Source organism: Ostrinia nubilalis, chromosome 16 (genome assembly GCF_963855985.1).
Source record: "Ostrinia nubilalis chromosome 16, ilOstNubi1.1, whole genome shotgun sequence".
NCBI classification, from domain to species: domain Eukaryota; kingdom Metazoa; phylum Arthropoda; class Insecta; order Lepidoptera; family Crambidae; genus Ostrinia; species Ostrinia nubilalis.
Genome location: NC_087103.1, coordinates 13603895 through 13620426, shown reverse-complemented (window position 1 = coordinate 13620426; position 16532 = coordinate 13603895). Strand labels below are relative to the sequence as shown.

Sequence of the window (16532 nt, the reverse complement as noted above, 5' to 3'; positions counted from 1 at the left end):
GCTACGAGCTACGGAGCTACGCCGTAGTCATCTTTTGTTTCCCGTATAATTGCTGTTTATTAGGTCACCCGATATCTAAGGCTTGGTTGCACCATCTTACTTTAACTTTGACAAACGTCAAATATCTGTCCTCCATACAAAAAGCACCGGTTATTGTCATTGCTACGCACAGTGTGTTATGGGACTGTATAAACGGACATTCTCATTGATTTGATGAAACGAATAGATCTCAGTTATACAAACATGATAGTAAAACTCCCGTTTGAAAATTCCACGTAGTTTTCGCGGTATAAAAATTCAAAGTTACCTATTTTTTTACTTCAAAATTATGCAAAAATATTCTCACTCGTTAACTAATAACATTTAATTCAGAATTGTTATAATACTTCATAGAGCTCTTAAAACTACACGTAATAAGCGTATTAAGTGCTTCGTAAACGCCTTCAGTTAATTAGGAAAAATGATTTTAGTGATTTTTGTTTTTATTTTTTTTCTCAATTATACCTTAATATATGCAAACATTTTTAATTGCAAGATATAGTCTGATATTTAATCTAATTGTATTAATAAAATCAGCTTTAAACTCCGTGATATATTTGAGAAAAAACATAAAACGTCTTAATGAAATTTTTACGAGTCTAGGGTCGACAATTTTGGAAGGAATAATTCATGTCTAAAAAGTTTCAAATCCCGCCTATTATGTGCATAGTGTTGAAGGTTCTAAAAAGTCACATTCACATTGTTTTTAACCGACTTCAAAAAAAGGAGGAGGTTCTCAAGTCGAGTCTTTTTTCTTTTTTAACACTCTTATATTAACTTAAGTTGTATGTAAGTAACTAACTAAAAAAGTATGTAAACAAATCTAGGAAGTCGAATTTAGCCTATATTAAATAACTAGCGGCCGCCCGCGACTTCGTACGCGTGGATCCCGTTTTACCCCCTTCATCTATCTTACGCGGTTTAGATTTTTTCATACAAATGTTTTTTCCCGCTAACTCCCGTTCCCGTGGGAATTTTGCAACATCCTGTTGTAACTAAGCTTTGAGTTTACTAAGGTACCTGCATGCCAAATTTCAAGCGTCTAACTTAAGCGGTTTAGATTTTTCATACAAATGTTTTTTCCCGCTAACTCCCGTTCCCGTGAGAATTTTGCAATATCCTGTTGTAACTAAGCTTTAAGTTTACTAAGGTACCTGCATGCCAAATTTCAAGCGTCTAACTTAAGCAGTTTAGATTTTTCATACAAAAGGATTTTCCCGCTAATTCCCGTGGCCGTGGGAATTCCTAAGTATCCTATAACCTGCCCAGGAGTACGAAGAATAATTGTACCAAGTTTCGTTAAAATCCGTCAAGTAGTTTTTGTTTCTATAAGGAACATACAGACAGACAGACAGACAGACAGACAGACAGACAAAAATTTTACTGATTGCATTTTTGGCATCAGTATCGATCACTAATCACCCCCTGATAGTTATTTTGAAAATATATTTCATGTACAGAATTGACCTCTCTACAGATTTATTATAAGTATAAATTTTCTCATCGATTTGAAACCTATGTAAATCGAATGTCAATACAATAATTTGGTACAATCGAGCTGATGATATTTAAACATCCAAAAGAAATATTGCTATTAATAAGTGATGGGAAATTTACAATTCTATATGGCGCATATTTTCAATTTGATTTTCCTCAAATATGTCACGGAATTTAAAGCTGATTTTTTTTATACAATTAGATTAAATATCAGACTATATCTTGCAATTAAAAATGTTTGCATATATTAAGGTATAATTGAGAAAAAAAATAAAAACAAAAATCACTAAAATCATTTTTCCTAATTAACTGAATGCGTTTACGAAGCACTTAAGACGCTTATTACGTGTAGTTTTAAGAGCTCTATGAAGTATTATAACAATTCTGAATTAAATGTTATTAGTTAACGAGTGAGAATATTTTTGCATAATTTTGAAGTAAAAAAATAGGTAACTTTGAATTTTTATACCGCGAAAACTACTTGGAATTTTCAAACGGGAGTTTTACTATCATGTTTGTATAACTGAGCTCTATACGGTTCATCAAATAAATGAGAATGTCCGTTTATACAGTCTCATAACATACTGTGCTACGGTTAAAATAAGGTGGTGCAACTCAGCCTAAGAGTGTTTGATCTTCGACTCCTCGCATTGTAATCAAATGGGCACGCGATACCAGTTCGTAATTTAAGTAATTTCCGGTTCAAGAGTAAAGTCAACACGGAGGCTGTGTGAAGGCATAGATTTGTTATCTTTATCTTGTGTTACGGAAATTGGAATAATAATTTCTTTATAATAATTATAAAAAGCAGGAAATGGGTCCAGCATTAAGTAGATGACATAAATAGAAGCTCATTGAAGATATTTAAGGTTCTTGAGCGTGGTTGCGGAAGTTCCGGCGCCAAATTTAGCGAGGGTCCATAAGTACGGTATTGTGTGACTTTCATATCAGACGTAAAGAAATAAGATAAGTGTGTTTGCTGTTTAGAACTCTTACAACAGTCATTACTACTACAATTACGAGTATTTAGGTAATTTTGGATTGAGCAATTATAAAAATATTGGTATTTTTATCAACTTACAGCTAAAGAACTTATTTCTTAAACCTAGATTATTTAAAAAATGCGAAATTTTTGTCAATAATTTATTTTAGTTATTAAGTAGGCCACTAAAATATCATTTTAAAAAGTCTCATTAAAATATGTCTAAAAGATAGTTTCGTTTTATTTCATAGAATAAAAAAGGATACATTAATTTTAATAAACGTAAAATAGTCATAGTTTTACAGGTACAAGGAAATTCCCATTGAAATGTGGTGAAAATTAAATCAAGACAACGCCTATCCATAAGTACCAATGGGAAGGAATATAAAAACGACTTATGACATATCATACTTCATGCATCCGTTCTATATTTAGAGAGGGTTAGGAAAAGCTCCTAAAATCGACGCGAATAGGGCTATCACTTACAAGAAAACCCTTTTTTCTACTTACTTTTACTGCCTTTTTACGTTTTACCTCATTGTTTGTTTATATGTGTATTTCAACTGCCTGAGGGTTTTTAAAGTTGTAAGTAAAAGCCATGAACTCTTCTTGATGATAGAATGTTTGCCAAAAAATACATTGACACACTAAGCAAAAAGTTCTGATGAGATTTTTTGCTTATGTTTATTAACGATATTATTAATACTTTTACGATCTTATTATTCAACAGGAAACTTTGCCAACCTATTAAGCAGGTACTAAAGTGCAACTAAAATTTTAGAATACTTTTATTTGGTACTTGAAATACTCATTAGTAGGTATTAAACATGCTAAAAATAGAGGTACTTTTTATGCACAACAAGGCAGGTATTTGACCGCAATCGCACCTGGTGTTAATAGAATCAGTTGACAGTATCAGTTTATTGAAGTTCGTTTTTGAAGCTTTCTTTCTGATTTTAATACTTTCTTTACCCGAAAAACCTCGGCCACCCCTAACATGCGGGTAAGGCTTGCCCTGAATGGTAATAATTAATGGCCCGGGCATTTTACGACGTGCCGCACACGGCGGGCCGGCCGGAATGCCCGCGACGCGTTGTGATTGTGTTGACAATGAGCAAGCACATTCAGTGGATCGGGTTATGATTATGTGCCCATAGATTTGTACTGTTTTGCGTGGTTAGAATATTGAGATATTGTCAATAAAATGTTAATATTTCGTACTTAATATAGATACAAATTATATTCTCACTTCCCGTTCGTTACACGAGCATAGCAATACTGCCCCTGTAATGCCTTTTTTGTTCATTAAACATTACCATGATCAAATAATGGCATTATGCTAAAGTATTTAAAATGTAACAAGCATCAACTTTGAAAAAATTATATGTATTAAGACGATAGGATTAGATTCTTTCTGTCTGTTAACCAAATATAGGTTAACTATTTTAATTTAATAATTAATTCACGGGCCTACGATAACAGTAAAAAATGACTTTGAAATATTCCCAAAAATAGCTATATCTTTCTTTGTAAAGCTATTATAAAACGTCTCCTTTATATATTAAATGGTTATTATATTAGTGATCTAAAATTAGCAGTAGGGCGTACTTTGTACTCAAGTTCAGATACGAGTATAAACAACAACAACGCGTGGAAAATTACTTGATATAAGAATCACAACTTTTTTACCAAGACTAAATCGACTATTATTAAGCAGGCACTAGAACATTTAAATACTTTTTGTTACTGCTGCGTCGTTTGATTACTACCAACATTGTTACAGAGTGTTGCTGTGAGCAATGCGTATTTTGTGAGCGTAAACAACTAAGCACCAAATTATTGTACTTATTCGTACAGTTTTTTTAGTTCTCATTAAAACACATTGTAAGGTATATCATAAATGAGACATTTAGAAAACTTCTGTACTCGTATGTTTTATATTTCATGGGCTTGCTCTTGGTTATACGATGACATTGACAACGGTGTAGCTATACGATCTAAAATGGAATAGATTATGTCTTCACTCTCATCTTATAGGCCTTTGTCCCTTGAGACCCTTAGGCAGGAAATTCCTTGTGTTTTTGAATGTATATGATGAATGATCTTACAGCTATTTAGGTAAGGGGCCATCCATAAAGTACGTCACACGAATTTCATGATTTTTTGACCCCTCCCCCTTCCTTGTCACAGGTGGTCACATTTCTGATTGACCCCCCCCTCCCTAGTGTGACGTCACATGTTTTGCAATTTCACATCGAAAAATTATTAAATTAACAAAAAAATAGCAACAAATAGAAACAATAAAATTACGCGTAAGGTACGGTGCGTTTGGCGACCTAGACCTTAGAATTAGATTTTAAGTCTGAAATAATTCCTACAAAAGAGTTTATTGCTTTAATGGCTTCATTGGTTGCTCATTAAGACTCTCCTAGGTTTTCGACTTCGACGGAGTTGTGCTTAAGTGGTGGGGGTATTTTTTAGTTTAATTTATATTTCAAATTACGCGATTAGTACCTCTAGATAATATATTAGATTTTGAAATGTGATGTCACGAAACTTAGGACCCCTCCCACCCCTTGTCACACCATGTCACACTTTGTCGACCCCCTCCCCCCCTCTTTACGTGTGACGTACTTTATGGATGACCCCTAACTATGAATTCCATAGTTATTATTCAAAGCAGGAACTTTTTGTTCAAGTCGTCCCAAATTGAATCAAAACTCTATCATGAAACGTAAACAAAGGGAATGTCCCAAAACAATCGATTGGCGGGCGCTTCCGCATCAACACGAGCGCGACGCGCCGTCTGCCCGCCCTGCCGGCCACTTTCCCGCGCTACCTTCCCGCCCTAACAATACTTCCTTTCCAACCACGATAATATTTAAAAAACTATCCTCAAAGTATCCAAATGCAAGTAATAATTAATTTTCTCACGTAAAAAACGTGGTTAAAACAAAAATGAGAGACCAGGAAACAATGAGTAGGTTATATAACCAGGGCGGGAGGGGTTACGCAAACGGGGAGTGCGGCGGATCGATGCCCGGCCGTTCACCCGCCTGCAATGCGCCGCGCTCTGCACAGCGCCTCTGGTTTATGGCGCCCTGGTACCGCGCGCGGAGGCTGCCGCGACGAAAATGGCCGACTGCATGCGAATTAAGGCTTTGATAAACTTTTGTTAACTAGAAAATGCATTTTTCAAGACGTTCAGAGGTAAACTGGCAAAATGCAATGAGTATTTCATCCGTAAAGAGGCTTTAATTTACGAGTACTATGTATTAATAAACTTTTTGGCGCCGTTAAGACCTATTAAAAACTACTTACAAAAAGTTTCGAGATTAAAATCGCTGTTAATTAATTTATTTATTTAAGGCACAGCTACAGAGAACAAACAATAACAATACAATTCACACAACAACATAGCACAATATTAAGTCTGAACTCCGATTAGAGCCAGGCACAACATTTAAATAACAAAGAAATAACAAAAAAACGGGCTTACAAACAATAGACAGTTTCACACAAACTTATTATAACAATACATTACCCTATCCCTACAAGTCCATCCATTTGCGATGAAATGTAAGATATACTTTCCAGCAAGTGTTACGATACATACAACAAGTTCTATATAAATTCACTATGTACCTTGTTCACTATTTCAAGTTTATTTTCAAACGTAACGTGAAATGTCTACTTTTTCATTGCCGTTCGTCGTAGCTATTAGAATACTGTTACACTCAGCAATCCTATTTACAGCTCGTTTGGTAAAAGCAGCTTTTCCTGGCGGTAGTACCCCCTCCATCCTTCAGATAGAAAATGAAGAGTACGCGGCGTAGCGCTACGTGACTACGGGCATGGCTACGCCGTAGCGCCGTGCTACGAATACGCGTACTGCGGCTATTCACTTTGTTGAACAAACACAATGCATTGTGAAGTGTTTTTGTATGTATTTTTGATTAGCATTAAAAGTAGGACATAAATATCACAATAGATCGATGGCAGTGATGCGGCGAATCGTCTTGAACCCAGTGCGTTCCGGGCTCGATTTCTAGTTAAATTGGCAAGCGTCTACGTAAAACTAACTAGTTCTAAGCTGCCAAGTTTTTAAGATATTTTAAACTTTGCCTAATCATGGTAACTCGTTGCGTAGGTAGCTCTTGGAAGTATTGCAATGTTCATAGTGGCAGTAATTGCAATGGCTTTCTTTAGAAACTGAGCACAAAACATCTGATGGCGCGTAGTAAAAATAGACCCCTTTACCTGCCGCGGTGGAACTTTTTGATAGGTATTACTTCTTCTTATAAAAGGATGAAAAACCGCTTTTCTATGAATAAGAGATTTATTGTGGTAAAATGCCAAAACATGTCTACGATATAATCCAATATAAACTGTCCATCTAACATTTATTGGTAAAAAACATTGCCTAAACAAAATAAATATTTTTCTTGGACACCGACTTGTTTACCCAGAGAGGTACAATATTTGAGGAAAACTAGAGGACGTGTGAGGCGTGTTATTAAAGTGTTCACTCACCTTACATCCCGGTAAATAAATAATAAGAAATAAACAATATCCTTGGACATAAAGACAATATTCGGCCCCAACCTAATCAAAACTTGTACTATCGGCAGGACAACCACATTTTTGTTGCACAATACACTATAAATAATAAAATCCTAACACTGGTAACAAAAAAAAGTGTATTTAATGCTATAGACTCGATCCAACAAGCTAATACCTCCTCCTTCTTTTTAAAGTCGGTTTAAAGTAATAAAATCTGAATGTCTTGTACATGACTTATAGTTCCTAATTCCTCCGTTCCATGGCTGGCAGTAGCCCAACACTGCAAGTTAGCTATCTGTCTGTATTACCTAAACACTACACAGTACACAGGTCCCAAATGGGTACGGCCGAAGAAAACGATGCCGAGTATAAATCCTTCAATGTTTTTAGTGTACGTATATTCCAAGAGTGTACTCAATTTAGAAGCTCAGTAAAGTTATAGTTTGTATTCCCTAAGTACTCGTATGTTAGTTTCTTGAATATTAGTACAAAGGTGTACTATTATTTGTTTGCTACATTGGTATCATGTTGATATTTCGAATAGAGTTCGTATAAAGTGCCCTGAAAACGGCCTACACACTAATAAACAATTTGAACCTAATTGTGTTTCACATTGAGAGATTGCTCACGTGCATTCATAAACTGTTCTTGCGTCTACGTCATTGTACAAATAGTGTAAAAAAGAGTTGGTTGTTTCTCTCGTGTTTCTAGCACCAAAACCTTCACTTTGGTTATTGAAATAAAAAGTTGTTTGGCCGGGCCCTCGGCCACGTCTCGCCGATAAATATCCGATTTGCCAGATTTACTTATTTTCAACAAGTTTCTGCTCGTTTACAGATATTAGCATGAATCTGGGGTGGAAAAGTGAAAAACGACGTGGAAAATTAATTTGACTACATCGGCCTTCTAAATTACTAAACATTTTCAGGATGAATGCTTACAGGGGAGACACTTATGTCTATTTTTGTGTCACGTTATTATTTTTTTTATAAAAAATACTAAAAATTAAACTAAGTAAAAAGTTGCGGAATCTAAACTAGTAATATAATACTTTCGTAAGTATGTACTTATCTAGTACTTATCTATTTAATATATTTTCAGTCCTAAATCTCGAGGAAGACGAATCTATCTACATAGTTATATTATGCTATAGAGAAATTCTATGTCAAAACGAAATTCACTACGCAAGTGAAACCACAGGCATCTAGTATTAATTTAAAAGTTTAAATTTTTATATTGATGGAAAGTTTTAAGAAAAAGTTTCAACAGTGAGTAGGCCTACTACTAACTAAAATCTTTAGGCTTATAGTAGTACTAAACATAATTGTAACACAGGTTAAAACCCACTAATCACACTATCAATTAGCTGTGAGTGTACACTGACATTTTCGTGCACAATCTCGGGGGGCGCAGATTGGGGCTCTCGGGCGGCCATTTTGATGGATGGAGCGCGGTCCGGGCATGATTCTTTTTGCCTCGGCCAGTCGGCAGTGTGAGTCATAATTTTACTAGTACCTTAATATGTAAGTCTAGATATTAGCACGTCACTACCTTGTTTAATATACCACGCAAAACGCAATCTTGTATACCCATTCTTATGATACACCATACAAGAATGCATGGTAAATTCAGTGAACTGCTCCTGAATCGAATGTACCTACTACTACTATTTCTATTTATTTATATTAACCGGCAGACAGTGGTGACTGAGTTTGTTGCGGCGCTTCTTCTCAGCACTTGCCAAATGTTGGTCTCGAAGCGCTGGTAGGGTAAAAAGATTATGAGACATGTAGAGGCTCCTTAAGAGCATATGACGATTTGTAAGAACTATTTATTAGTCTAAACAAATAAAGAAATTTTGACTTTGACTTTGACTTTGACTGCATATCTACCAGTATATCGCAAGATAATCATGAGAGCTACAGAATGTAACAATTTATTTATGTTCGTAAAACTGGTCAAACTTGATGTAGAGTCGACAATACATCAGACTTAATACATTTTCATTGAAAAATAGCACTTAGAACCATGTGCGCGCGTATGCGCGGGGTGAGTGTAATTAATGAGAGACGACACAATACTTGTGGTTTGAACGATGTTTATTGCTCCGATCAATTGTATTACACTGACTCATTTTACATGACAACTTATTTAAATAGAAGTTAATACATAGAAAACTTATGTGTGTATACGGCACATTACTTCCCCCTTTGAAAAGGAAATAAAATTAATAAGTATAAAGTAAGTTAAAAAACAATGGTAAAAAAATTTGCTAAAAATTGGTAATAACTATGGTAAAAAAATTTGCTAAAAATCCACATTTTTATTTATTATGTTTATACATTTTATATTGATTTTATTTCGTATACATTTATATAATTTTATTAATTAATAAGTGACGGATTACACATTTATTAAAATTTCAAATGTTATACAATTCACATGTTTCCAAAAATATATTATGCAAACGTGTTTATTAATTTTTACGCCATAAATTACAAGATTTGCAATGTTTTATAATATTGATACAATTCCCGTGAATTTAATTTAAAAATAAGAAACTAAGTAATGACACATTAATTTGAAAGAAAGTATGTAAAAAAAAATATAAGTCACATTATGTAAAAAACGTAATAAATATTACAATTATTTTCGAGAGTTTTAACCAATGACATTAGTGTAGATAATAAAATATTATGAGTATACGTACCATATAAAATACATTAGTACACAGTAAATACACATATTGTTAAAATAAAATAGGATAATTTGCTATTTAAAAAAAATCGAATAGAGATACGCGATTACACTTGTTATACACTGAATTATTACACTTAGATTCACTGATAAATTGACTTTTGCACTGCACGACACAATTTCACTTTTATCCGATGACTTGCGAAGGTGCGTAGCCTTGGCGGCTGCGCCTGCCTTCAGCTCTGGTCGTGGGCTCGACGATGCAGGTAGGAAGCTCTTGGAGCTCCCGCCGCATGTATCTACCATAATTGTTTTTGCAGCGTCTCCATAAGAAATATCCAACGACGACGAATAGTATGACGACAGTTATTGTCGAATACATTTCCAAGCTTTGGAGCATCTGGCGATGGTGATTGGCTTCAGCAGCAGATGCAGAATTTCCAGCACCATTTTGTGCGATGATTATTTCTTCTTTTTCGATTTTGCTTGACCCTTTTCCCATGTTTAGATGAAATAAAGTTGACTGATTATTGACGAGTAGAACGTGACGTGATGTACGTAATGCTCGGGAACGAATAATTATAACGCAAAGCGTACGACAGGTTTGCTGATGCGTCCAAATCTTGTAACTATCGGATTGTTTACAGAATGCCTTTCCTTATTAGGTGAGAGCTCTTCAGACTCAATTGTAAATGCTGGCTTCAAGCGATCTATACTAACAACTTTTTCTGTATCTGCTTGCAATACTTTATAATATTTGTCCGATCTCTCTATGACTTTGAATGGGCCAAGATAAGGTGGCGTTAATGGTTTTCTTACTTTGTCGTCACGTACAAATACGTGTGTGCAGTCTTTTAAACCAGAATGTACGAATATTTTGCCTTGTCTGATTTCTCTTCTAGGGACAGCGCATAAGTGTGAAATTTTTTGTCGAAGGTTTTGTAAGAAAGTTTCGTTTTCAGAGATATCTTGCGTTGACGGCTGAAAGAAATCTCCAGGTAACCTCAGTACTTCGCCATAAACTAATTCGGCAGCGCTTATTTGCGTATCGTCGCGTAAACTTGCTCTTAAGCCCAAAAGTACGGTAGGTAATTCTGTAACCCAATTATCTGTGTTTCCTCGGCAAATTAAAGCTGTTTTGAGCATACGATGCCATCTTTCTACGAGTCCATTCGACTGAGGGTGGTAAGCAGTGGTCCTAATTTTTGAAATGCCCATTTTCTTCGCAAGGTGGCTAAATAAACACGACTCAAATTGTCTACCTTGATCTGTGGTTAGACGTAATGGACATCCAAATCTCGAAATCCAGCCTGAGAATATGATGTTGGCTACAGTCTCGGCTGTGATATCTTTTACTGGATAGGCCTCTGGCCAGCCTGTACCTCGATCCACCATGGTTACTATATAGCGATAGCCATCACAGTAACTTAAGGGTCCCACTATATCCATTATGAAGATGTTCGAATCTGTTGCTATGCACGAAGTTGCCAAACGGTGATGTTGTATGACGTTGGACTTTGGACTTTTGACAGTTTAGGCAAGATCTTGTCCACTTGGTAACGTCCTTATTCATCGACTTCCAAAAGAATCGATCGCGAATCATGTTTCTAGTGGCGCGAATACTTGGATGACTGATTTCGTGAATCGCTTTGTAGGCAGATATCCGAAACTGTGGTGGCAAATATGGTCGCGCTGAGTCTTTCGATACTTCGCAATATATGGGTATGTCACAATTAGGTAGAAATAATTGTTTCAATTTAATTGTGTTCGATTGCATCATTTCTTTCAGTTGTTCATCATTTACTTGAGCTTTGGCAATTTCCTTGTAATCTATTGGAGATGGCGTTTCTATAGATGAAATTCGTGACAAAGTATCTGCGACAACGTTATCTGTTCCAGTTATATGATGAATCGATGAGCAAAATTGCATGATGAAATCTAGATGCCTTATACGGCGAGGTGTGTCATTTTTGCCAACTGTATTGTTCATTAACGCGTAAACCAACGGTTTATGGTCGGTGTACACGATTAAGTTTCTGCCTTCGATGAGATATCTAAAATGTTTGATAGCCATATATATTGCTAACAACTCACGGTCAAATGTACTGTATTTTTGTTGTGCGTCACTGAGTTTTTTGGAGAAAAATCCTAATGGTTTCCATTTGTTTCCTTCTTTCTGCTGTAAAACTGCTCCAGCGCACGTATTAGAACAGTCGGTCATTAAGGCAATCGGTGCATCAGCTGATGGAAATGACAAAGTTACCGCTTTTTTCAAGCTGAGTTTACTTTGTTCGAACGCTTGGATACTGTTATCGCTCCAAGGAATCTGTCGCTTATCATTCTTTTTAGAATTGACCAAAAATGAGTTCAAAGTTGCGTGAATATCTGCTGCTCGTGGAAGGTGTTTTCGATAGAAATTTAGCATTCCCAAATATCGCCTAAGTTCTTGAACAGTCTGTGGTCTTGGGAATTCTGTGATAACTTTTACTTGCTCTTCTAATGGTCGCAATCCTTGCTTTGATATATGAAATCCGAGAAAGTTTAATTCTGATTTTCCGAATTCGCATTTTGCCAAATTAATAGACATTCCGAAGTTATTTAGACGTTCAAATACTTTTTTTAACTGTTGTTTGTGGGTTTCTTCCGAGTTTGTAGCTACGATGACGTCATCAATATATATAAATATATTGTCTATATCGCGTAGTACGACGTCATGCATGAATCTCTGGAATGTTTGTCCAGCATTCTTTAATCCGAACATCATTTTGGGAAATTCGTAAAGACCGAATGGGGTTGTTATGGCGGTCTTCTTTATGTCTTCGTCAGCAATATTCACGTTATGATATGCTCGCTGTATGTCTATGCGTGAAAATATTGTTTTTCCGGCTAGTAGGTACGTACAGTCTTGTACGCGAGGTATTGGATACCTATCGGGTACAGTTATGGCATTAAGTTTCCTGTAGTCGCCACATGGTCTTATATCGCCGTTTTTCTTGCTAACGACGTGCAAGGGACTTGCCCAGCAGCTGTTAGATGGTCGACAAATGCCCATTGCCTGCATTTTTTGAAATTCGGCTTTTACACGTTGGTATTTATCAGGAGGCAATGGCCTCGGTTTCGCAAAAATGGGTGCGCCTGTGGTCTCGATGTGGTGCACTACGGAATGGCGAGGAGTGTCTTTAAAACACATCGGTTTAGTTATGTCCGGATATTCACACAAAAGATCGCTGTATTCGCTACGTAAGTCTATGGTGAAAATAGAGGTTTGTTGCGATGACGTCACTGTTCCCTCTGAGCGTAAATTAGTCACTGAGTCTATAAGTTTTCGTTTATACACGTCCACCAATAGTTTATAATGTTTTAAAAAATCGGCACCTAAAATAGGGCGTTTCACGTCTGCAATCACGAAAGTCCACCGAAACGATCGACGTAATTTAAAGTCTAATTCTAATGTTTTGACACCGTAAGTCTTTATTTCACTGCCATTTGCAGCATAAAGTTTATAGTCACTGCACTGATTTTGATAGAATGGTTTTCTAGGCACTGGTAATACAGAAATGTTCGCACCTGTATCCACCAAAAAATTCAAACCACTACGGCTGTCGGTCACACTAAGGCGGTTCACAGGTGATATGGTGCATATCTCCGCCTGCGATTGCACCTGATCTAGTTTTCCTGACGATGATCATCCTTTTTCCAGGAGCACGGGTCTACGCATTTTTTAGCTCTACCACGGAATTTATGATGATAGAAGCAAAGCCAATTAGGACTGTCGGGCGTGCGTCGGCTCTGGTTACGACCTCGTGACGTGGATAGCGATCGCCAACGATTTCTATTATTGTTGAAATTCCTTGATTGGTTTCTGTTTCTCTCCGTGTCGTTAATTTTCATGGTTAGTTTAGCTATTTCAGCTAAAATAAAAGCATGGTCACCGTTTGAACTGGTTGAAGGTGACGCCTGAACTTCGGATATTTGTATGGGTCTGGAGGTCTCCATGACCTTATCAGCAATGGCTGCTAATTTATCCAAAACCTGGACATCGCTGACGGCAAGCACGGCTCGAACGGACGACGGAAGGTGGCTCTGCCACATGATTTTTAGAGTCTCGTCGGGTATTTTGTCGCGAGCTAGGTCTCTCATGCGACGCAGGAGCTGGGAGGGCTTCTGGTCGCCAAGTTCCATCTCACTTAAGAGTTTTTGGAACTGTCGCATCTCCGATTCCTCGTAGACAGTCATTAGGCGAGTTTTCAAGGCTTCGAATTTTCCAGACTCGGGAGGTTTCAGTAGTATGTCGCTAACTTGTTCGACGACCTCCTTTCCCAATTTTGTGACCACCAAGTTGTATCTCGCTTCGTCGCTTAATTTTTGCGGTCCCAGTATCGCCTCGCATTGCACGAACCAAAGTCGGGGTTGGTCACGCCAAAAATCAGGGATCCTTGAAGACACTGTCACTGCTGATAGTTCCATTTTGTCTTCTGGTGTTGCTTGCGTGGACTGCATGTCGCGGGTCACCAATGTGCGCGCGTATGCGCGGGGTGAGTGTAATTAATGAGAGACGACACAATACTTGTGGTTTGAACGATGTTTATTGCTCCGATCAATTGTATTACACTGACTCATTTTACATGACAACTTATTTAAATAGAAGTTAATACATAGAAAACTTATGTGTGTATACGGCACAACCACATAAAAAATCCGCAGTGTTTAGTTTGCTGGGATTGTTCAGATCATAGGGTCTTTGCGAACTGACACACTATTGCCGTTGTAATACATTATTTAATACATATTAACACACGATTTAATTAAGACCACGATAAGTTTCTTTGTTATAATAAAAAAACTCGTTTGATTTCGTATTCTAAGAATTAAGAAGTTCGACACCTACACAAGTTTATATAATGATCAAGAGAGCTTGTAACTGGATAAGACTGAGGGTGAAATTATTTCAATTTTCGACTGACACCAGGCTTGGCACCTTATTTTTCTAAGACACGAGTATTATAGTATGAATCTCATCTAATATTAAAAACTACTACCAGAGTAGTATACCTATACGAGTAAGTCACACTTTTTATAAGATGTGGGCAGAAGTACGACTGAAATAGTAACTTCTTTTGTAGTTATTTTTGTCATTGAAGATTGAAATGTCATCATGGAATTTTATCTCAACAATTTTTAATTATATCGGTCATTCTCACGATTAGGCGTTCTCAGCCTAATTACCATATCATTTTTGAAATTTGGCTTAATTGACTTAAACGCATTTAAATATGAAACACATGAAAAGTACGAATTTAACAATCGTTAAGGCGTCAAATTATTCCAAGCGGTTTTCGCGTAAATGAGACCCAAAAATTTTATGGTCACGGTAATTAGATAAGGCTAATGCTTAATCTAACGGTAATTAGAAAAAACATGCAAAATAGCAAGAAAACAATATCTTGCATTGATAAATTTGTATATAAATATATAGCGTCATAGAAAACGCTGTAGGTACACTTAATAACCCTTTGAAAACAGGAAAACACTCATTTTTATTATTTATTGTATCAAGATATTTTCAGTATACTGCAATAATTGAGGCTATAACAGGAACACTTAGTTTCGGCCAGAAGGGGCTACGTGTCACATTTCATCAGAATCTTAATCATCATTTATTTGATTTCAATGTGGTATAGCCTGACCAGGAACATAAAAACCCTCGCCATGTTGCGGAAAACTAATGGTACTAATTTCTTTTAATGGCAACAGTAACTGAAAACTTCATTGACATGTCACCTTGCATGTCAGTCTATTGTTGTCAAAGTGTAAACAAACTTTATTTTAAATGTGCGCAATTGATTTTGTGAATTAAATTGCTAAAATATTTTTATAGTCGTGAAAGAAAAGTGGTTCACGGTGTGTTAATGTATTTGTCGAAGAGAAATACTAAGGGTTCGGACAATATTTTCATTGAATAATGTTTCCGACAAAGGTTGTCAAATTGACTGACATGTTTATCGTATAGTACAGTCCACTATGAAAATTAGCTGTAGTCTGTTTCAACTACCCATTTTAAAGTTTTTTGTTACTTTCTAAGTTTTGAATTTAATGGAATTGGGAAAGAAGTACCGAGTTTGAAGCGTTCATGAGCAGAAATTGCAGTTGAATATTCAAGTTCTGAATTTGATTATTGATGAATAATAAAATAAATCCTACTAGCTCGATTGATGGTTTCATTTAATTTATTTAAACCAGGTAACCTTTAATAATATTTTTCGTTCATTTATGAAAATATCAAATTAGCCCGTAATCCTGAATCCTGATACATAAATTTAGCCTATTAATTTAACACATGTACGACTGTACTCAGTGTTGCACTATCAGATGCAATTGAAGCGCCTCTATGCCAGGGTTTTTATGTTCCTGGTCAGGCTATACAAACGATTTAACGTACAGATAATGGATCAGGAGATCTCAAAAATTAGATTTTTCGGATATGCATATATCGAAAAATTAATTAATGATTTAAGTGATTTTTCCTCTTTTTAATCTATCTGCGATCAGCCATCACCAATTATTATCAGATTAAATTGAATTTGTAATAATGACAGTTCCAGCTCAGCATATCCCATGATTTGTCACCTCGATTCTTTTACAATAAGTTTTCAGATTGATGCTATTCGCTTTCTCCTGAGCCTAAATGCAGAATTCTTAGAATTTAGAAGGGATGCAGCAAATAGATTGCATGAAGGTCAAGTCTTTGGTTGTA

At 36.2% G+C, this 16532-nt stretch overlaps 1 protein-coding gene across 1 annotated transcript; it reads right to left on the bottom strand.

Moving 5' to 3' along the window:
- Positions 1-13444: 13444 nt before the first annotated feature.
- On the bottom strand, positions 13445-14278 carry LOC135079565 (uncharacterized). The gene has a single exon (XM_063974216.1). It carries the CDS (start codon positions 14276-14278, stop codon positions 13445-13447), a length of 834 nt encoding a protein of 277 aa, XP_063830286.1.
- Positions 14279-16532: the final 2254 nt, after the last annotated feature.

Coding starts and splice junctions, on each gene's coding strand:
- LOC135079565 (XM_063974216.1), bottom strand. CDS start 14,278: ATGCAGTCCACGCAAGCAACACCAGAAGACAAAATGGAACTATCAGCA.